The sequence below is a fragment of the Tachysurus vachellii genome, chromosome 2 (assembly GCF_030014155.1).
Source record: "Tachysurus vachellii isolate PV-2020 chromosome 2, HZAU_Pvac_v1, whole genome shotgun sequence".
NCBI classification, from domain to species: domain Eukaryota; kingdom Metazoa; phylum Chordata; class Actinopteri; order Siluriformes; family Bagridae; genus Tachysurus; species Tachysurus vachellii.
This window is the reverse complement of record NC_083461.1, coordinates 16,045,636-16,067,634: the sequence shown is the minus strand read 5'-3', so window position 1 is coordinate 16,067,634 and position 21,999 is coordinate 16,045,636. Positions and strand designations below refer to the sequence as shown.

Genomic DNA, 21,999 nt, shown 5'->3' with positions numbered 1-21,999 from the left:
TTTACAAAGAAAGACATTTTATTGATGTCACAACACATCATTGATTATACATAAAGTGCCATTACAAGCATTTGCATGGAAAAAATGGATGATCACGTTGTGACTACATCTTCCCCAAAAAGGGATATGAGGGAACAGATTGTCATGGCAAAGAAATCAAAACACGTTTACTGTTTAACAAAGCACCCTGTGTATGTAAATGTGGAATGTCCCTTTTGTACAACAGTAATGTTCCATAATATAATTGATGCATTTGGTCTAGCAATGTTTTGACAATGCTAGAGACTTGTTTCATCTATATCACAATTAGAATCAGATTCAGGTTTATTGGCCAAGTGTGTTGTTATCTACATGTTAACTAGGTCAAATGTGTGTCCAGTTTTTAAGATAACCTGAGGTGTACATTTATATTTCCCTTTTGAATAATTTGATTAACCCATTAATAATGTGACCCCAACAACGAACAGTATACACAGACTTGAACAAACTTAATTACAGATATACTGCATAATTGGCTTAATTACTCAACGTACACAAAAGACAACCAACAAAAAACAACAATCTCATCCATTTAAATACCTTTTACAAATCATTTTTAAACTCCAGCACTTAAAGAACTAAATCTTTGTTTTTTTTTCTTAATAACCATTTCTGAAAGTCATAAAAAAATCTTAATATCTATTTAAAGTACAGCACAGACTGTTTGGCAATGTGACATGAAAATTATAATTTACTATCTGTGGAAAATAATCCTTGTAAGGTGTCAGTCAATAGTTTTTTTTTCACCATAACTGTGAGGCAAAGCATTATAACCATTGTGAGTACTATGGCTGTAGTGCAAGAGAGGAAGTAGCAGTTTTCCTAGTACTCCTAGGAGATTAACTTGAAAAATCCAGTTATTACTTTGCCACACTGTGCTGCTAAGATTCTTCTTATTTATTACACCCAACAACAAACCACACAACAATTACCATTAGGTGAAGGTGCTTCTGGCTGCTTTTGCAAGTTGGCCAAAAAAACAAAAAACAAAGAAAAAAAAAAAAACCCTGCCACTGTATATGATGAAGTGTAATTTACACAATTATATGAACAAAATGGGAATCACATGAAGAGCAAAGAAGTGACTATGTGAACCATTTACAGAGAATGCATTACTGAATTTCAGATATCTTATTTTGAATCTAAAACAGTATGAAACAAAAGAAATTGCAGACAAAAATGCATCGCCAAATTCTAAATATTGAAAGTCTTAAAGAACAGTATAGTGTTTTTGCAACATCCCTGTGTGTTAATCTCCTTTGCTGCTTTAGTCGGTGTCCAGCATATTGTGTTTTTTTGTGTGTGTAAACAAAAAGTTCTGCCAGTGTGCTTTTGAGACTCGTTGAGCACAACTCCATTTGCTCTTATATGGTTCCCTGATTGAACCTTACATTCCCTCCTGAGCATGAGTTGAACATTAAAAAAAAAAAAAGAAACTATCAAGCATTATCAGTCCTCCAGGTCTGATGGACCTCTACCTCCTCTGGCACAACCAACAGTAGTTCACAGTTCTTCCCTCGAAGCTGGTGACGCAAGAACTTCCTGAAAAATCATGATGCAACATTATTTTCATTTAGTTGGAAGTATAAGAGAAACAAATCCTACATGTTAAATGTGAAGCTAAAAAATTCTGCAGTGTTAAAAAAAAAAAAAACATGCACTCAACTAACTACTGGTTCAATTGCCCAACTGTTTTATTTGTCCATATCAAATAAAACTCCTAAATAGGCTGCTCACTTTCAAATTAAATTAAATATCAATTTATCACAAAAATCTGTTGTGTGGGTAGTTTCAAAATACCTGAGTTCATCAGCTGTTCCAATGGGATGGGGATTGCGCAGTTTGGAATCCAAGTTGTAGTAGACGCCACCCACCTCTCTCACTCCGATCCAATGCTGTCGTTTGAGTGGCAGACGCAGAGGCCCCCAACGAAGGTTGGATGGCACATTCAAAATGAAGCCTGTTACGTTTGCCAGTGCAATACTGCTCACATCCCTAAGATAAACAATGATGCCACATAATGACAGAGATGCAGAAAAGAAGTGAACATTAAATGTACTCTTTGTCAGAACAAGTACCTTCTTTTGTCCCACCAAACAGCTTCATACCCACGAGTCTGTAATGCAGCCATAATGACATTTACATCATAATTGCCATTACCCAGCATGCTCTTCTTGTGAGGAGTTACCAATGTACTAGGGGAGAGCCTGTAAGACAGAACAATAATGGAAAATAATCTTCATAAAACCTATGTCTAACTATGTTGTCATCTCACAACAGGTACAGTATCTTAATTGCCAAAAGCAATGCACTGAAGGCTAATGGCTTAGGTTATATACCTAATACACTACAACTGTGCAACATGCAACATTCACAAACCTCTGGTAGATATCTTGAAGTGCCTCTCTACTGAAGGCAGCACCATCCTGGAAGACATTATTTAGTGCATGCAGAGCACACAGCTCTCTGTGTTGCTTCTCATGGTAGATGGCAGGAGGCTGTTGAGGAGGAGGGGTGACTCTGGCATTTAAAGCTTCATACGATTCAGGGACACATCCACCTCCAGCAGCCTCACCTTTCTGTTTGCTCACCTTCCATGGCATACAGCCAAGCTCCTGAAAGCTACCTACCCCCCTCCCCTTACCAGAACATGGTGTACTCCCCATCCCTGATTCTCTGCTACTCGGTCACTGCTGTCATCTCCACGACAACCACTCAGATGCTCGAGGTGTATGGCAAGGGGAGGGGAAGATAGCTACAGTGAGAAAACTGAAGCCAGCTCAGTGTATCTACTGACAGCGTAAGAGTGAAGATAAAGAAAATATCACAAGATGATATAACTTTGAAATGTTTTTGAAATCAGCACTGGCATCTTCTTTCTGCGTTCTACACGTGATCCTCACATGCAGACCTGCTGAAGACCAAAGTTTTCCCTAACACAAAGAAGTTCTTTCCATTTTGGCACAGATCATACGTTGTAAGACATCCAGGAAAACACACACAGATGACCAAGTGAACCAACTCCTGAACTTGTGGCAGTCATGTAGAACTCGCACCGACAAGGACTTAAAATAAAAACAAAAACAAAAACAAAGATTAACCATGTGTTTATATATTTCACTAGTTGTAGTTTACTACACAACGAAGGTGACAAACGTATTATATTAACCTATAGCATATAGGACCTATAGCATATACGAATGTGAGCAATATTATTGAAAATAAAAGAGAATGTTGCTCTAATTCAGCTAGATTTACAAAACAGTTCATGTCTGCTGAGAGGTAACGTTAGTTACTATGGACAGAGTGGCCCAAAAACTTCATTCTGACTAGTAAACACCTACAGAAAGAAAAACAAATGGAAGAAAAAACCTTTTAAAACAATTAAGTGCTGGTTATTTAGGAATTTTACACCTGACTGTCACGAATGACGGTTACTCTGTGCAGAACATCTATCCCTCTCTACTAATTTGCCATAACGTTACCACAGCTAGCTCCATGCTATCCGTTTCATATTATTTACTACATAAAGCGGCAAGAAAGAAAAGGTGGAATTTATCCTCCTCACCGCACACTGCACTCGGTAGACAATTCTGTGGACTCTGAGCTGTTCCGCTGCTGTAAAATTGACGCTTTTATCTCTTTTCCTGAGGTTGTTTATTTCTTTGTTTCTCTCACTTTTTTCCTTACAGCCCTGATTCTAACCTGAGCATGCGCACTACGTCATTGGCTTTCTGCTGCCTGCTCCGGAAACGTCATCAGCACGTTGCTAATTGTAGCTCCGCCCATGCGACTGCAAAATGTGGCTAACTTCTAGACGTGGTAGCTACAGAGCACAGTGGAATTAAGAAGTATTCGTAAATACTCTACAGTGCACTACGTTTTCATTCTGGATTTACTTTTGACCCCAATTGGACAAGAGCTCTTGTTCAGGGCACATAGATCTTAAAAGCAGAAGAATAACACTGCACTTATTATTGCTGTCATTCATATTCCCCATATGCTGTACAGTCACAGGGCTCTACTGTGTAATCAGTCAAAATTCGTTTTAACTGATATGAATATTTAAATTGTCACATACAAAAGATTCATAAAATCATTCAGTGGTCTTAAACTACCATGTACTTCTCACACTTTATGTACATAACTGGTCATATATTCTGTATTCATATTTAATACTCATACTGTCTATTGTATTACATCGTCTGTATTGTCTTGTATAGTATAGTGCTATTTATGTACTTTTGAGAGTCACAAACAGCTGGAACCAAATTCCTTGTGTGTGTCAGCACATTTGGCCAGTACACCTGATTCTGATTTTGGCCAACTATGGTGTAAATTTAAACCAGGTTACATTCATTCATTCATTCATTCATTCATTCATTCATTCATCTTCTACCACTTATCCAAACTACCTCGGGTCACGGGGAGCCTGTGCCTATCTCAGACGTACCAGGTTACATTAACTGTTATAATAGTTGAATATAACAACAACAACAACAATAATAATAATTAATATTATAAAAATATCTTCAGGGGGGCACGGTGGCTTAGTGGTTAGCACGTTCGCCTCACGCCTCCAGGGTTGGGGTTCGATTCCCGCCTCCACCTTGTGTGTGTGGAGTTTGCATGTTCTCCCTGTGCCTCGGGGGTTTCCTCCGGGTACTCCGGTTTCCTCCCCCGGTCCAAAGACATGCATGGTAGGTTGATTGGCATCTCTGGAAAATTGTCCATAGTGTGTGAATGAGTGTGTGTGTGCCCTGCGATGGGTTGGCACTCTGTCCAGGGTGTATTCTGCCTTGATGCCCAATGACGCCTGAGATAGGCACAGGCTCCCCGTGACCCGAGGTAGTTCGGATAAGCGGTAGAAGATGAATGAATGAATAAAAATATTTTTTACAGTTGTAAAACTTTTAAATTGGATATTTATAGGCATTAACAGTGTCAAATGTCAATTGGATTTAAATGTCTATTTAAATTTGAAATTAGGAAACACACCATCCTGGTTTTTAATTATATAAATTGGCATTAAAATATAGGCAAGTTGGACACTATAAGCAATGACAAAATTAATTTATTAATTTTCAGTAATCACTTTATCATGGTCTGGGTCATGGAAAATCCAGAACCATACCTAGCAACACTGGGTGCAAGGTGAGAGAATTCACCCAGGATGAGATGCCAGTCCACTGCATCATTCTATCCTTATTCACAAGCAGGGGCAATGTAACACAGCCAATCCATGCATGCATGCTTTTGGACAGTAAAAATAACCAATTAACCTGGAGAGAATAATTGAAACTAAGCTTTGACGTAGCACACAGCACCACTGTGACAGAAATTAACAAATTGACACAAAAATTACTGAACAGAAGTGTAATGAGAACCAGTATTAATACTTTGTCATAGTAAACACAACTCAGTATAAAAATATATTCACATATCTTCAGTTTCTTTTGGAACTTGTATTCTGGAGTTTTTTTGCACCTCTACAAAGCATTTATTATAGAAAAAACATTCGTGAAAAACAAACAATGCAAAAAGGTTTTATTTTGAGTGTCTGTTTTACAAAGCCCTCAAACAATGTGTAGCAACAGTATGTGAAGGTTAAAATGCAGTAGAAACTTATACAGAATAGCAACAGTACCTTCACCAACTACAAAACAACAGCAAAACTGCATTGTGTCTAACACATTTTAACTGGTATTACAAATCAATTGTAAGCATCAAGCACAGTCATTACCTCAAGCAAAATCTTCTGCCATCTACTGTATGAATTTATTAAGAGAGCTGTTGGGTCAATGCATCTATAAGTTCCTGTTTCTTGGTGCCAGTGGTTCGTACGCCAAATTGTTTACAGGCATCTTTTAGCACAGGTACTGTCAGCTTGCCCAAAGTTCCTTTAGCGACATGGGCTCGCAGCTCGTCTTCTGAGATCTCAACTTTTGGTTTCTTGTCAACACCTCCCCCAGCCTCAGCTGTTAAATCCAAAGAAATGTCTTTAGCAGCTATAATAGTGATTATGAAAATTTTACTCATAATCTGTATAACAATCCAAGACCCCTCACCTGGTTTGCGTTTAGCTGATGGCTTTACATCAGGATTGTAGTCTGCTGGATAGACCAAATCTTTGAATTCCTGAAGCAGAGGACCAAGTCGATCATCAATCATTTTCACCTTGGGCACTGGAGATATAAAAAATAATAGCAAAAAAGCTGACAAGAACTCCATGTTTGTGGACACTTGACCATCACACCCATAAGTGAGTCTTCCATAAACTCTTGGACAGAGTTGTATATGCTGTCTTTGAATTCTGTAAAAAGTTCCCTTCACTGGAAAAAAATGCCCAAGAAATGAAGAAACAATTTCCCACGACTGAAGCAGGGCCCTGACCTCAACCCGACTAAACATGTTTGGGATGAACTGGAACATTGACTGCAGCCCAGAACTCCTTCAAAAATGACTGGCCTTATTAACCTAGGGGGAAAGACTTCTGAGAAGAGTGGACGTGAAAAGAGGGACAGAGGAGACTAAATCTGGTATAGCATGTTCAAAAGACTCATGGATGTCATGTTCAGGTGTCAAACAACTTTTGGCCATATAGCATACATCAGGATACGTGCAATTCTTAACACATTACTAATTAATACATGCCTAATTCATATCAGCAAAACTCTTACTTGTAAAGTCCTCAATAGCTTCAGGTGCCACCATATCCAGAGCTAGGGCCTCCAGATTTCTATAATGCTGTTGCAGAACTGGATTTTCAAATGCATCACTCCTATATACATAAAATTTTGTACATCAAATAAAATAGTAATAATATATTTTTTTTTTGCTTTAACATAACACAATAGAACAGAACAATGACCACAGGTCACAAATACAGTGCAACATAAACCATAAGCACATACATTCCCAAAAGAGAAAAATAAATAAATAAATAAAATAGAGTAAAAATAAATTAATTAAAAGGGAAGAACAGCCCCAGCCAAACAATTTTGGTTCATGTTGACCTGCCATTGTTTTGCAGAATGATACGCGACATCCTGGGACCTGTATACTTAAAAAAAGGTGGTCCAAATCTGATAATACATAGCAGTTTTCCCTTTTGACCAATAAGTAATATAATCCAATAGTAGAAAATCAAATATCACTTTATGCCACTCTGAAACTGTCGGTGGTTTAACAGAGATCCATTTAAGAAGAATGCTCTTACAGGCAGCATAAGTAAGGAGATTAAACAACCTCCTATTTGGAGCATTCTTTATATTGTTATCAGTAATACCTAACAAAAAATACAGTGGATTAAAGTCACATTCTGTATTAAATATTAGACTTAGTCTCCTCCAAATCTCTACCCAGTAAGCGTCAATAAATCTATATTTCCATATGCAGTGAGCAAAGTCACCCTCTTCTATCTTATCTAACTACTTGAGTTATTGTTTAGGAGCACCTGTTCTGTTGGAGTTCGCCAGCTAGAAAACCCAGGATTGATGTTTATCACAAAACAAATCTTTTATAGTGATTATACCAGCATCTCTCCATAAAATAAAACTATTGTCCATTATCTCTGGCTGAAAATCAGAATTTCTTAGTACTGGGGTGATAGATGACAGAATTTTAGCTTTTCCCTCCCAACCCCTGATCAATTTCCATGCCGGTAATGCATTACTGACAATCCTGTTCTGTCTTAAGCCAGGTCATTTTTTAACATCTAAAACAAATGGAAGAAAGGCTAATAAGATTGACAATCCATCTACTAGGTTACACAATTCAATATCTAACCAGACTGACTCCGGATCATTTTTCACCCACTGAAACACAAAAGCTCCCTTAAATTAACATGGCAAAAAAAAAAAAAAACAACCAACAATACCTGTATTTGAAGCGGAGTTTGTGCACAATCTCTTTCATTTTGTCGATTTGTTCATCAGAGGCTCTAGGACACTCCTGCACATCCAGGGTACGTATATCATCCGCGTAGGGTAGGAATATAGCATGAAATCCTGTATGACAAAAGTACATAGCAAACAGTGTTCATATCTTGACACTATCACAGACCTGCAGAAAGTTACAAATACAGTCTGCATACAACATTGTGAATAATATTTAGCTATAAATTGACAGGTGATACCTGGAGGTGCAGCTTGAACCTGACTGTTGTCCAGCACTTCTCTCTGGGGTACCAAGGCCACAAAGCGAGGGGGAGTGTTCCGGCGTGAAGTGAATTTACATAATGCAAACACATTTCTTTCACTACATCTTTGCAGCAGGGCTGTGAAAACACAGGAACTCCCTGGAAGAGTAGGATTGAGTTTTGAGAACTTTTGTCTGAACATGTCTGAAAAGCATTTAACTTAAATCAAAAACATACAGAAATTCCAAAGAAATAAAACCTTGCCTGTGACTTGCTCCTCCTCAGGATATATAAATACTGCAGGCCGTATATGATGGTGTAATTTCAAACGATCCATTGGCTTAAAGCCCATTAGGACCAGACCTGTATTTTCAAACTTTTTCATCTCATCCACTTCGTCCTTCTCCAGGACAATCTGCTTGTTTCCATAAACCTTTATAAAATAAACACAGACAACCTTTCTAAAATGAAGGCATACATGTCTATGTATAAAAGATGATTCTTTAAAAAGGCAATTTGTGCAGTTACCTGGGCTCTCTTGGTATCACTGGGCAATAGCAGGCTTCCATTTTGGGTGTGGAAGAGACGGGTCTTAGTGCGAACTGGCTCATTGGTATCTCTGTACAACTTAACGGCAGGAGGTTTTGTGGCTGTTCTAGCCAATAAGTAAACACCCACAGCCACATTCATATCATCTCCCAGAGACAGAGTAATTCTTAGAGGAGAAAAAAAAGAAAAGAGTCCGGCATATGTGAGTCATGCTGGTTCTTTAGATTTTACTTGCAATGAACCTTATTTATTGTCATTGTATGAGCATTTTTGTAGCTAAACTGAACTAAAATTTCTCCCAGATTGAACAATGTATATGGAAACAAACAACAATGGAGTCTAATGGTCTATAAACATTGTGTAAACGACTTATATTTTAGGTTATATTTGCAGACTATAGATTTGTTTATACACATTCTACATATGGAGTCTGCAGTCTTTTCACTTACCTGCTCATAGCTCTCTTTGGCATCTCTCGTGCTCTGACCCTTTTCTGTAGTTCCTCAAGTTTTCCACAAGGTTCACATTGCACCCCAAACTCACTCTCATCCTCAGAGGGGCTTATAATGTCACAGAAGAACAGGGAAACATCAAACCCTCCTGGCTTGGTGAGGTGCATTAAGTCTATAACCACTCCTATGGAAGAGAAAAATATTCAAATCAAAATCAGATTCAACAACAGATGTACAAGCTTCCAACAGTTTAATAGTTTGCATTTTCACCTGTCTCTTTAAGATCATCAGCCTTAGTACAAGCCTGTCTATCTTGAGTTCTGTCTCCTCCATGAGGGTTATCTCTGCAGGTGAAAATCATGAGGCGTTTGTGAGACAGCCGCAGCTTAATGTCACTATACAAGTTTGAACAGCACCACAAAGCATCCCCCAAGGATGTCTCTCCACTGCCCATGGTCTCTGCAGCCAGTTGAGACCCTTTATCACCTCTCAGGTTATCGATTTCCTGCACACGCCGAGCACCTGCAAGAAGAATGGATTTGGTTAAAATTTACTATTTTAACAATATACACAAAACACAAAGTTTGTTGCCTACCAGGAGAATCCAGATCATGGAAAACATAGACATGCTTGAAAGAGTTTCTGGGGTTCTTGCTTTGCTTAGTCCCATAAAACACCAACGCCACCAAGTCTCGGTCACTACTTATGATTTTACTGGTGTACACACTGCGCACACACTGGAAGAAAATGACAGAAATCAGTGTCGTAAAAATATCTGTGAACATAATTTTGTTCGAAGGACTGTTTGGATTTCAAGATGATTTGGAAATCTGTGCATACCTGCATTGTCATGTCAAAGTTTGATGGTTCTCCATCTTCACCCTTAACAAACATTTCTTTAGATGCATCCACTAAGAACACCAGACTGTCACGTCCACTGCTCTTGTATTCTCCTAATAACATGCAAATAGAAAATACTGTATATGAAACAGGATCATAACTAAACAACTAACCTTAATTACATCACAAAGCCTAGACTTTCAGACCTGTTGGTTCTTCTCCTTCTTCCTGCTCCTCTTCCTCATCCTCGTTACGGTAGTCTGACCAGTCAGCCATTCTGTTTTCAGTTGTCTTTGCACCAAGCAAAATGTTTAAACTTAATATTACACTTCCTTAGGTTTCTTAGATAAACACTAGAAACTTTACTTATTTGATACTAATTTGTCGTTTGTTATAACAAAAGCAACGTCCCTTTGCTTCTTAGCAACTGAAGCATGGGCAAAACATCGCGCGAGACGTCTACAGTTTGATTGACAGCACAACAATCCAATCAGCGACAGAGATGGAAACCTTTACACCAATCAAAGCGCTAGAGGGCGGAAGTGATCGAAAAATACAGCTTAGACTGGACTTTTAAAAACGCGTACCGAATAAGAACAACTGTATTTTCTGCTCGTTTTTAAAGATACGTCGATGCTTAAAAGCACAACACAAAAAGTCCTGTTGACGAACTTTTAGGTTTTATACCGCCACCTATCGCTGTGGAGTATGAACGCGACACTTTCTGTTTCCTGATGTAAACAGCTCAGTCATTTTCTATGTAGAAGTCGTGCTAGTCTTTTGCGTTACACTTCACTGAAGTATTAACTGGTTTTATTTAGGAAAACTAAATTAAAGTCGCGCTCACTGATGGATTCTCAGACCTACAACGTGAAACTCTATATTTATGACTTGTCAAAGGGACTTGCTCGCCAGCTGAGCCCGATGCTCTTGGGTAAGTAATTTAGCTTGTTACCGCTAGCAACATTCTAGCTACAGTGAATTAGTTACCAGGGTAACCAAATGACACCGTTTATCTCAGTTCCCTTTACTTTCTGATTGACAGGAAAACAACTCGAAGGAGTTTGGTAAGTATTTAAAAGCCATATCTACAAATGTTTGTTGTGGCATGAAATCCTGGACCTTTTATAAGCAACAGTTCAAACCTGTGTTATTTAAACGTAGGCACACGTCCATAATAATACATGAAGCAGAGTATTTCTTTGGGGGACAAGGGATAACACACTGCCCACCGGTAAGACCTGTCTTCTTTCTTATTTCTTGTTTGCTTATAAAGAGGTTTGTTTTCAGGTAGGCAGCACAGCTATAATACAACAGCACAACAAAAGAGCTGAGTCATGTGTTGTGAAAGACATGAACATGTATTGTTTATTGTTTCAGGGTGGTACACTGTTGGGAGAGCCTGATGCCATAGTGGATATGGGAAACACAGAAGTTCCAAAAGACTTATTTACAGAATATGTTTCATCCCTTCAGGAGTCTGCATACAGGCAAATTTAACCCCTTTTCCTGATGTTACACATTTTAGCATCTTTCAGATGATATGCTTACGTTTTGATAAAGCTTCAGCAAGCAAAATCAAAAGAAATTACATATGTATAATAACAAACAATAATGACAATCATATTCATCTTCATTTCTCTCTACAGCCCAGAGACCTACCACATTTTTGACCACAACTGTAACGCTTTCAGTAGTGAAGTGGCCCAGTTTTTAACAGGGAGAAAAATTCCATCATATATTACTGACCTGCCAGCTGATGTGCTTTCCACGTAAGTCTCATACAGACCATGATTATAAGAAAGGTTCCTAAGAATACTTGAATCTCGATTACCTGATTGCAGTGTTAAACTGAACATTTTCCTGTTATGTATGGCTTTCCATAGGCCTTTTGGACAAACACTGCGTCCTCTGATTGAATCTGTCACCATTGTCCCACCTACAGACAACTCTATTAATGGACATTATGGACAGAGGTAGACTGTGTTGTAAAGAACAGTGTCATATTAAAGGAATGATTCAAGCTCAGATTAGGAAATTAAGGTTTTTCGGAGGTCGGTTTATCAGGCAGTATACATGACATATATAAAATTAACAGCCTGTCGCACTACAGGTTTATTTTCTGCCACTACAGTTTAATGTAGCTAACAATTGAGGGATGCTTATAGCTGCCAGTCTTACTGACATCTTCATCATCACACACTTGTTTCAAAAATACATTTAGAAACCAACAGATCAAGTTTTCTGTTTCGTGTTGTCTAGACTTTAACTCGATCTGCGGTACCATCTGAAATTCACACGAGCTTGTGCAAAGCAATACCAAAATACATGCTGAGGAAGTGATTCTTGCGTTATGGCTGTTATTTCTGTTTTGTGCAGAACACTTCGCATATATTATTACTGTATGACACTTGATAGTGCACTGTACAATAGTGACCCATATTACACTGTGTATCATGCAGTGTTTAAAACTAAAAGGAAAATCTATTGATTTGTACTTCTGAATGTGTGATGAACAAAATGCATTTTGTGAGTGATGCTGAATTTAAGGCTGTAAGCTTCCCTTACTTGTTAGCAACATTGCTCCAGCTCCAGTGTAGATGCCAAACATGTTTTACATGGAATTTTATTTCCAATCTATCACTTTAATACGTTGGTTTTAGATAGATAAATAGAAACTTTAAGGAACATTGCAGCATTAGTTGTAAAATACATTAATGAGAACTTGATCTGTAAAATTGTGCAAAACAAAATGATCAGTAATGAAGCTTCAGAATAACATTTACATTTACAGCATTTGGCAGACGCCCTTATCCAGAGCGACGTACATAAGTGCTTAAATCTCTAACATTGAATCATTAATGCTGGCTCACTAGGTTACATACTTAAGATACCATGAGTTTAAAACATTTGTTCAAAGTTACAATGAAAAAGTAATTCAACATATTGAGTAATAGAGTGCAGATAATATATTGCAAAATATTTTTGGTCTTACAGACAGATTCTTTCACAAAATGCTTGGCACATCAGTTACTGAAACAAAAAACAGAAAATAACAACTTCTCATGGCTAATAAAATATTTCAAGAATTTCTTGAAATGAATATACAGTGCCATGCAAAAGTATTCATACCCACTGAACCGTTTCACATTTTGACACGTTACAACCACAAAAATTTTTTATTTTATTAGGATTTTTATGTGATAGACCAACACAAACTGGCACATAATTGTGAAGTGGAAAAAAATGATAAATGGTGTCTGAAAAGTGTGGCATGCATTTGTATTCAGCCCCATTGAGTCAATACTTTGTAGAACCACCTTTCGCTGCAACTACAGCTGCAAGTCTTTTGGGGTATGTCTCTACCAGCTTTGCACATCTAGAGAGTGAAATTTTTGCCCATTCTGCAAAGAAGAAAAATAGCTCAAGCTCAGTCAGATTGGCTGGTGAGCGTCTATGAACAGCGATTTTCAAGTCTCTGTGATTATCAAATTATGTGTCACTTTGTGTTGGTCTATCACACAAAATCCTAATAAAATAAATTTTTGTTTGTGGTTGTAACGTGTCAAAATGTGAAAAAGTTCAGTGGGTACGAATACTTTTGCTAGGCACTGTATCACACAAACAAATTGCTTTAAAATGTCTGTAAAATATTCTATATTCAAAGTGGGACTACATTTATACTGATACCAAATATCTTAAGATATAAATGTCTTTTCTGTAAGTGGTGTGTCACAGCGGCAACTTCCAATCACTTCTCATCTATTAGTCTCTGGTGCTGTATGGCACATGTGCTGGTGAGTTCAGCTGATTTATTGTACATTTTCCACATTCTTTTTTTGTCATTATTTGTCATGGTATCATGTCTACCTTTATAATCTGTCAAAATTAGATTTATTGCCAATCAGTTTTGTTTCTTAAATATCCACAAATGTTCTGTCTTTAGCAGTGAAGTTATAGGTTTGAGCTTATCTTATATTAAGTTTAACTAATAGGGATTTTTTAATACTTGGAAGGAGCAACATTCAGAGAATATATTTTTAATATATAATTTCAGGTTTTACCTCCAAGTCTGTATGTCTGCCTATATACTTAATGGGAGAAACTTGTGGGAGAATGACTTCTTTATTATATACTTGAAGGTTCTTTTGTTGATGTAATTTAAACTGAATTATTGGTTATGTTACTTGTCAAATTGGTGTAATAATTGTGTACTTCAAATAATAAAGCTTATGGCGTATATATTTATATCTTTACTAATTAAAGGGGAGGAAATTTTACATGACCAAAAGGTGAATGTGTTGAGGCGTAAAATACCTTGTGATGTTTGTCTGTGTTTGAAACACTTGGGTAATTGTAGTATAGCAATGAAAGTGGCCACTAAGTGGCAGAAGTACTGCAAAGTTTTGAGGAATAAGCCAAACAGGCTGCAGCATTTATACATACAATATATTTTATTTTATTAAATATGGTTATTAGAATGTACTTGATAAATATCTACAATAACCTGTAATAAACATGTTTGCTCTTTCTTGTTTTCTATAAAAAATGACTGCTAATAACCTAAAGAAATTATGCAAATTACTGCTAATAACCTAGTTTTTCAGCCCTATCACCTTTATACGATCATAAAATATTTTGATCCTGACTGGTCTCTTAGGGCATGACACACACTCCCCAAGGGCTCATTGAGTAGTTTGATGATTAATGATGTAAATCTTATGCTATGGCTTTCACAAACACAAGATCTCAGCCCAACACCTAATGAGAGACTGTGTTTAACTCTACAGTACAGTATAGTTCCAGAGGCTTGCAGATTCCATGCCGTTGATGCAGATCTCATGATGGCCCACATAGTTGGTTGGTGTTTTTTTGGGCATCCATCTAAGCTTTTTCATTTCTTTCTTTCTTTAAAAAAAAAAAAAAAGTCTTATGTTTTGTAAATCATTTACCCATATATTATAAATTTTGAGCAGTGATCTTATGTCAAAAACTTGTATCTGATTATGAGGACCATGCCAACGATTACCTACAGGTTTTTCCTGTACTTAGAGGCACTTCCAGTTTTAAGCAGGTGAGAGGTCCTCTTACCTGCACTCATGAAATGACCCGTCATAAGCCGTGTCTCCAGGAAATACATGCAAAGTAAATAGAATCAGAATTCGGATTCATGTAGATACTCTACTGTAAAGCCAGTCCTGTCTTTTTATCAAAAAGTGTAGTAGCAGTGATTTTGGGATACCGTGCTTCAAAAATAAAATACAAAAATATCACACTGAAACTGTGGTATGTGATTTACTTTGGTTATATTAAGACAAAAACCTTCGCAACTTAAAACTCAGTAGCTTAGGTCTTTCCACTGTCCAGTTATGCAAGGTATGCTATTGAGAGTATTGCTTCTCAGAGGTCTTAGTTATGTAGCCTGATAGTCATCTGCATTTTGTGCTATAGAGCAGTGGGGAATAAGCATGTCAAATATTTGGACATTCTTATGGTAAAGACCATGTGGACAAAACAGTTGCTCAGTGCGGAGGAAAATTATGACTTCTGGCCACAGAGGAATTAAATGAGGAGGCCGTGTACAGCTAACAGTATTATTTCTTCACTCAAACCAGACAGCCTGCACACGGTGTACATAAACAATTTTCCAATTAACCATTGTATCCCACCTTGTGGAGGAACTGTTTAATCACTAGAGAAATGTTTTTTATGGTTCATGGTACTAGAAGGAGACACCAAGACATGATTCACATATTCACTACTATTATTAATTCCATTTAAATCCTCTGAGTGTTTTTCTGTTCCTCAGAAGTAGAAGTGTAGAACTGTAATCTTTCTCTGCCTAAACCTCTTTTGTGAGAAATTCCTGCTGTCAGATCCCTTAGCTCAAGAATCAAACTTTCCTTCCTCTGTAAGACCACATCTACAACCCGTCATCAGTAGAAGCTGAAAACTATAATATTACCTTAGCTTTGCTACACAGTTGAGTGATTTATCAAAAAGACAAAATAACAGCTTGTAGTCATTCTCGCATTACTAATGCATTTTGTAAAACCTACAGAGTTCACATTTGAGGTTATTAACAACATAACATCATATTAAAGCAATGCTATTTATTCCGTTCTTGTGATTCTGAATATCCTAGAGACATTAAAATGATAATAGAAAAAGGGGAACCCATGCTATGTTTATGCGTAACCAGGAAGGAAACATTAACTAGAACAAAGATGGCAAAAATAATCACTACATATGCAATATGGCTAAACGTATCTGGACACCTGACCATCACAAGTGAATGTGCTTAGCATCAGAATATTCCACAATTAGATCCTCCCTTACTGCCTTACTGTTATAACAACCCCACTGTCCTGGAAACATTCCTCATAGATTGTGGATCATGGATGTGGGGAGTTGTTCATTCAGCCAAAAGAACACAAGTGACATCAGGAGACCTTGTCTCTGCCTTGTCTCTGACTGTCTCTGACCAGTCTCTGCCTTTCACCATCAGGATAAAACATTAAAAATTATAAACCCTTTAAACATTATTTTATTATTGTGGCAGCTGGTGGACATTGTTTGAGCATTGTTTGAACGAGATCGAGATTTTTAGAAATGAGCTTCTCTCTCTCTCTCTCTCTCTCTCTCAGAGTAGAGCATGTGAGCTAAAAATAAAAAAGTAACACTTCTTGTATTACTAATGTACTAAAGTACTGCATGACAATTGTGTAATGGGAATGTTTATATATATAGTAATATATATATGTAATACTAATATATATAATATATATAATACTATATACAAATATAGTTCACATGTTCTGTTAATAATAATGCCATTTTTTCACTATACTCCTGACCTGTGATACTTTCTAAACATCATTTTGTATAGTTTACCATCACATTGCCCAAAGGAATGTGGCAGGTCTTACTGTTTGAAATGATTACACAGGAATACCAGTCACAATGAAACAGACCAACTCTCAAGCTGGAGTCAAAATAAGGCTTTTCCCTGCGGACTTTTGTTTGTAGGACCAGTCAATATTATGGGTCCTATTTTGATTGGAGAATGAGTAATAAAAAAAAGATGGAGAGCCATGGGATTTCTCAGTGGATCAATGGATTTCCAGACCAACTCACAATAATAATGAAATCAATACATCGAATGTCCAGTGATTTGCATGTCTTTTCAGTCTATAAAGTTCACGTTTCACATAGAAGTCCCTCAAGTATCAGACTGACTTTTCTTTTTGTGATACTGCTACAAATGCATGCAGCTCACTAGTGTATATTATAGCATCATCAAAGGATGTTGCTTTCATTCACTTCCTTCCTTTCATCTTCAGTTTGCTTTTCCCCTTCTGTACCGAGTATGTGCAGTCATTTCCTCTCCTCTCTGCATTTGTTCTGCTGTTTTACTGGTTATAATACTTTTGTTAAAAGTTAAATCTCATTTTTCTCCACTCCGCATATCTTCTGTGAATGGACGGTTCACTATATCCTGCATGCTCTACTGTAGTAAGCTTCCTTTGTACAACAGTCATCATCAGATCATCAGATGAAAAAGTCTGAAAATTCGTTAATCTTTTCTCTGTTAATCACAAATCCGTGCTTGAGGATTTGTAATGATCATGTAAAACAGGTTTGGTGGAGAAAGTAGATAAATTCATGTTATTCTGATGTGTATGGTACAGTATAGTCTACTCGACCCTTTTAAAAATTTTTTTTTTTGATATATATAAAAATGAAACCAAGATAAATCATGTCAAATGTCCTCCTTTATTGTGATATAGCAACCAGCAAAATTCATGATTTTCACATGATTTATCACAAAAACCTATCATTCTAACAGGGGTGTGTAGACTTTTATGTCCACTGTATCTGTAGATTATATTTTGTATTTCGATGTATGTGGAAAGCTATCAGATATAAAACACTTTTAATACTAGATAATAGTAATTGCTATACGGTGGATATTATGATTCTCTGTCATTTTGCCTTTTCTAATACGGCTTGAAACACCTATTGGAAATGATGCTATTTTAAGTGATGTAACTCTTCCTTTTCTCATCAAAAGTTAGTTTTTTGTTTGAAAACCAGAAAAAGAATATCCACTGTGGGTTGAAATATTTATATTTCCTTCCATCATTCTTAGAAAACAACTTCAACACCATTGATTAACCTTCAGCTTGACCTTTTAACAGAATTTTACACAGGAATAACGTGTCTAAATGCCCTCCACACTATCTTCATAATGTAGATGTTTGTGAGCTCACCATGTTAACAGGTTTATCTTCAACCTGATTAATTAGTAAATCACCTCTTAAAATATTAAAGACACAATAATCACATTCAGCAGATGAAGTAGATATTAATGACGCCTATAAAGAACCTGTAGCCATATAACATATGACTTGCAAAAAGCACCACTGTCATGCATAACTAATTCTTTTATTGAATCTCCAATTCCCTGACCCCCTTTGAAATGTAGCTCGAGGCATGGTATTTCTACCCGCTCGGTCTAATAGGCAATTCACTTATTTCTTTCATTTCATTCTAACCTCTTTCTCACATTACTTTCTCAACCTTATCAGTAAATCCACAGCTCTCTGTCTGTTACCGTCTCAGGATGGGCGTATTTCACGCTACAATGGGTTCATCACAGAACAGGTCTTTTATCAGGAAAGATGAAGGAAATAAGAATAAGAAAGAAAGTGTAAAGTACAAGAGGAGGGGTGAAATCATGGGAAAATGGAATAAGTGTAGAACAAGTGTGTGAATGGTTTGAATAGAGCATCTAGCTCTGAGCAAAAGTGTCCTAATAGTGAAAACAGCAGAAGGGACTGAAGGTAGGTAAGGTCAGGTCAAGCAGGTATGGCCAGTATTCCTGATACTCGTATTTGAAATACATGTTTAAAATATAAAATAAATAAATTTAGTTATTCATGATGACTGTATAAGGGGCACGGTGGCTTAGTGGTTAGCATATTCGCCTCACACCTCCAGGGTTGGGGGTTCGATTCCCATCTCCGCCTTGTGTGTGTGGAGTTTGCATGTTCTCCCCGTGCCTCGGGGGTTTCCTCCGGGTACTCCGGTTTCCTCCCAGGTCCAAAGACATGCCTGGTAGGTTGATTGGCATCTCTGGAAAATTGTGTAGTGTGTGATTGCGTGAGTGAATGAGAGTGTGTGTGTGTGTGTGTGTGTGTGTGTGCCCTGCGATGGGTTGGCACTCCGTCCAGGGTGTATCCTGCCTTGATGCCCGATGATGCCTGAGATAGGCACAGGCTCCCCGTGACCCGAGGTAGTTTGGATAAGCGGTAGAAAATGAATGAATGAATGAATGAATGAATGAATGATGACTGTATACATTTTTTTAATGTAATTTGGATAACAATACTTTTGCAACTCTGTATTTTCAAAATAAAAACTGATTCTTATAAAATTCTGGTTTTGCTTCTGTTGCACACTGAAAAAAAAATTTGGGATCAAAAGATACGAAACGAAATAAGAAACGATAGATCAGAATTTAATTTCCTGAGAGTTACAATATGTTAAACAGCTTAGAAAATGTCACCTTTTGTTTGAATCCTCCTATTTTTCAAGTGATCAGAAATACTGACAGGTATTTCCTGTTGCCTATGTGTATTCTGTTTGAGTTTCTGTTTAAAAGGATAATAGCTCTGAAAGTCTTCACTTTGGATGATCCCTGGATTTTACCTGTATTACCTGCATTTGTTGTTAATAAAGTTATAAAAAAAAAAGTTATACAATAAACCAACCAGAGAGTTGCCTACGGAAGTAAAGTGTGTCATTTCGAAGGTAAGAAAAGAGGGAGCAGAGCCATTGAACAAGCATTGGGAATTACTAGTACAACAATCAGGAATATCCTGAAATCACTGGTGTCTATTATATTGGTATTGGAATATCTTCAACCCACTACAACAGTCATTGACAACAACAACAACCTTCAGAGGTAAGAAGTGAAGATATCGCAAGCCAGTATTCGAAAAAGCTATCAGAATCAGAAATATAAAGCCCATACCACAAGATGAAAACCACTTAACAACAATAAGAATAAGAAGGCCAGATTGAAATTTGCAAAGGATCAGATCAGCCACAAAGGTTTCATGGCTAGGGCTTGAATGGGTGCTTCTGAGGCTCAGCTAATCTTTATTGATTTTGTCTCACAATTTACAGAGAAATGCATCCAATATAATAGAAAAGAACTTTATCATGCACCAAGACAGTGACCCAGGGAGGAAAGTAGAGGGTTTAAGACTGAGTCAATTACCAGATGCATTTCATCTCCTGAAGAGGAGACTGAAGGGAGAAAACCCCAGAACAAAGAACAACTTAAAGAAGCTGCAGTAAAAACCCAGAAAAGAATCAAAATAGAAGAACAGTTTGGTTTTATGGAACATGTTTTAAGTTATCTGGGTAAATATTAATAATGAAATTGTGCTCCATCAGCTAATATTCATCTTTTGATTTCAAGCCCAAATATCTCCAGTGTATAACAAAAAACGGAAGAACTGACTTTGTAATTAGAGGTTGAATGTGGAAAAGGGCACAGTCTAACTTCAATCTCAGAAATATGCAAAGTAAGTGAATTAAAGTAAGTGAGTGGATAATTTGAACGTAGTAAACTTTAACTTTACGAACCATGAAAAGAAAAGGGCACACAAATGCTATTAACTTTCTGTCAATAGGTTCAATTATTTATTTATATTTGCTTCCCAAACTACCAAATATAAATAATTAGTAAAAATAAAATGAAGGCAAAGTAATCTGAAAAGCTTAGGCAAAATTATATTTGAATTTCAATCTGCAGATATAAAATAGCTAGGAATTTGGAACGGTACAAATTTTACCCTAGTAAAGTTTACAACTTACATCTGTAAATTGTCCATGCAATCTCACATCCAAGGAAGCTCCTGCAAAGAAATGGGAGTACATCATGACTACATGATATGCATTAACTCAATCACAATCCACTTGAACTTACAGCTCAGGAAACAAAGCCATCAGACTAACTGCTATCTTTTAGAAATTCAAATGACTTCCTGGACAAATCGTGTCATCAATAAATATGTATATCCAGTATACAGGATGGGTATTCCTGTTTGCTTTTGGGTATTACCTGGGTATTCCTGTTTGCTTTTGGTCAAGTGTAATAAATTATGCAGATGACATACATTGTCAGTCAGTTTAGATAACACAACTCGTGTTTCTGTTTCCTTTTATCATATGTATTTTGTTTAATTGTTTCATATTCCCTGTTTCATATCTTTAAGTATTGCATTATCAGAACTGTCAGTCATCACAACATCCGTATATGTTACACACACTACTGCTGCTCTATATTGTACAAAAGTTCTAAAGTAAACTCTTTATCATACCTGACGCACAATACCGTTATTTTCACTACCATGCACTCTCAAACTTTATTTAAGTTACTGACCTGTAATATACTCTGTATTTCTATTTAATACTCGTACTCTCTATATCGTCTCACATTGTCTGTATTGTCTTGTATAGTCTGTATTGTCTTGTCTTGTCTGTTTTTGTCTTGTATAGTCCAAGCTAAATGTATAGTGTTATTTATGTCTGTACTTTTGAGAGTCACCAACAGCTGGAACCAAATTCCTTGTGTGTGTTGACACACTTGGCCAATAAACCTGATTCTGATTGTATTATTTTTTTAATGTATTTTTTACAGGGTAGTTACTGATCACCACCAGTGTGTCTGTTTCTTTTGTTGATTGTAGGGTAGTTTGCTCTACTGTGTTACTTCAACTCTCAATTTGCAGTGTTTCATGCCAGCATTCTCATAGTTTCAGTGGTGATGGACCTTGGACCTTTGATAAAAATAAAAGCCAACATCATAGAAAAATTTAAGTGAACTCATAGCTGATGATATTATCTAGTTATGGATGTATTATAACACTTAATGCATGCATCAAAATGTGAAGTGCATCAAAT

The 21,999-nt window shown here is 36.9% G+C and overlaps 3 protein-coding genes across 3 annotated transcripts; 1 reads left to right on the top strand and 2 right to left on the bottom strand.

Annotated features, from left to right (window-relative positions):
* Nucleotides 1-3,768, bottom strand: josd1 (Josephin domain containing 1). The gene is made up of 5 exons (XM_060859565.1): nucleotides 3,608-3,768; nucleotides 2,419-3,104; nucleotides 2,118-2,246; nucleotides 1,840-2,034; nucleotides 1-1,581 (listed from the first exon to the last, which is right to left on the bottom strand). Exons 2-5 carry the CDS (start codon nucleotides 2,703-2,705, stop codon nucleotides 1,479-1,481), a joined length of 714 nt encoding a protein of 237 aa, XP_060715548.1. The 5' UTR covers nucleotides 2,706-3,104; nucleotides 3,608-3,768; the 3' UTR covers nucleotides 1-1,478.
* A 1,801-nt stretch (nucleotides 3,769-5,569) lies between these two features.
* xrcc6 (X-ray repair complementing defective repair in Chinese hamster cells 6) lies at nucleotides 5,570-10,503 on the bottom strand. The gene is made up of 12 exons (XM_060859308.1): nucleotides 10,227-10,503; nucleotides 10,021-10,133; nucleotides 9,776-9,917; nucleotides 9,451-9,702; nucleotides 9,178-9,364; nucleotides 8,708-8,894; nucleotides 8,444-8,612; nucleotides 8,177-8,338; nucleotides 7,919-8,048; nucleotides 6,720-6,820; nucleotides 6,108-6,224; nucleotides 5,570-6,017 (listed from the first exon to the last, which is right to left on the bottom strand). The coding sequence occupies exons 1-12, from the start codon at nucleotides 10,294-10,296 to the stop codon at nucleotides 5,821-5,823; spliced, it is 1,827 nt and encodes a 608-aa protein (XP_060715291.1). The 5' UTR covers nucleotides 10,297-10,503; the 3' UTR covers nucleotides 5,570-5,820.
* Nucleotides 10,504-10,657: 154 nt separating this feature from the next.
* desi1b (desumoylating isopeptidase 1b) lies at nucleotides 10,658-14,268 on the top strand. Its single transcript, XM_060859597.1, has 6 exons — nucleotides 10,658-10,954; nucleotides 11,066-11,087; nucleotides 11,185-11,254; nucleotides 11,401-11,510; nucleotides 11,670-11,792; nucleotides 11,907-14,268. Exons 1-6 carry the CDS (start codon nucleotides 10,870-10,872, stop codon nucleotides 11,998-12,000), a joined length of 504 nt encoding a protein of 167 aa, XP_060715580.1. The 5' UTR covers nucleotides 10,658-10,869; the 3' UTR covers nucleotides 12,001-14,268.
* Nucleotides 14,269-21,999: the final 7,731 nt, after the last annotated feature.

Excerpts from the sequence above, each read along its gene's own strand:
- josd1 (XM_060859565.1), bottom strand. The coding sequence starts at position 2,705 with ATGGGGAGTACACCATGTTCTGGTAAGGGGAGGGGGGTAGGTAGCTTT. Across the intron at positions 2,035-2,117 it reads GTTTGGTGGGACAAAAGAAG|GGATGTGAGCAGTATTGCAC; the intron begins GTACTTGTTCTG and ends TGTTTATCTTAG. Across the intron at positions 1,582-1,839 it reads GGAACAGCTGATGAACTCAG|GAAGTTCTTGCGTCACCAGC; the intron begins GTATTTTGAAAC and ends ATGATTTTTCAG.
- xrcc6 (XM_060859308.1), bottom strand. The coding sequence starts at position 10,296 with ATGGCTGACTGGTCAGACTACCGTAACGAGGATGAGGAAGAGGAGCAG. Across the intron at positions 10,134-10,226 it reads AGAAGGAGAAGAACCAACAG|GAGAATACAAGAGCAGTGGA; the intron begins GTCTGAAAGTCT and ends GCATGTTATTAG. Across the intron at positions 6,225-6,719 it reads AGCTATTGAGGACTTTACAA|TGCCCAAGGTGAAAATGATT; the intron begins GTAAGAGTTTTG and ends TTATATCTCCAG.
- desi1b (XM_060859597.1), top strand. The coding sequence starts at position 10,870 with ATGGATTCTCAGACCTACAACGTGAAACTCTATATTTATGACTTGTCA. Across the intron at positions 11,255-11,400 it reads GGATAACACACTGCCCACCG|GGTGGTACACTGTTGGGAGA; the intron begins GTAAGACCTGTC and ends TTATTGTTTCAG. Across the intron at positions 11,793-11,906 it reads CCAGCTGATGTGCTTTCCAC|GCCTTTTGGACAAACACTGC; the intron begins GTAAGTCTCATA and ends GGCTTTCCATAG.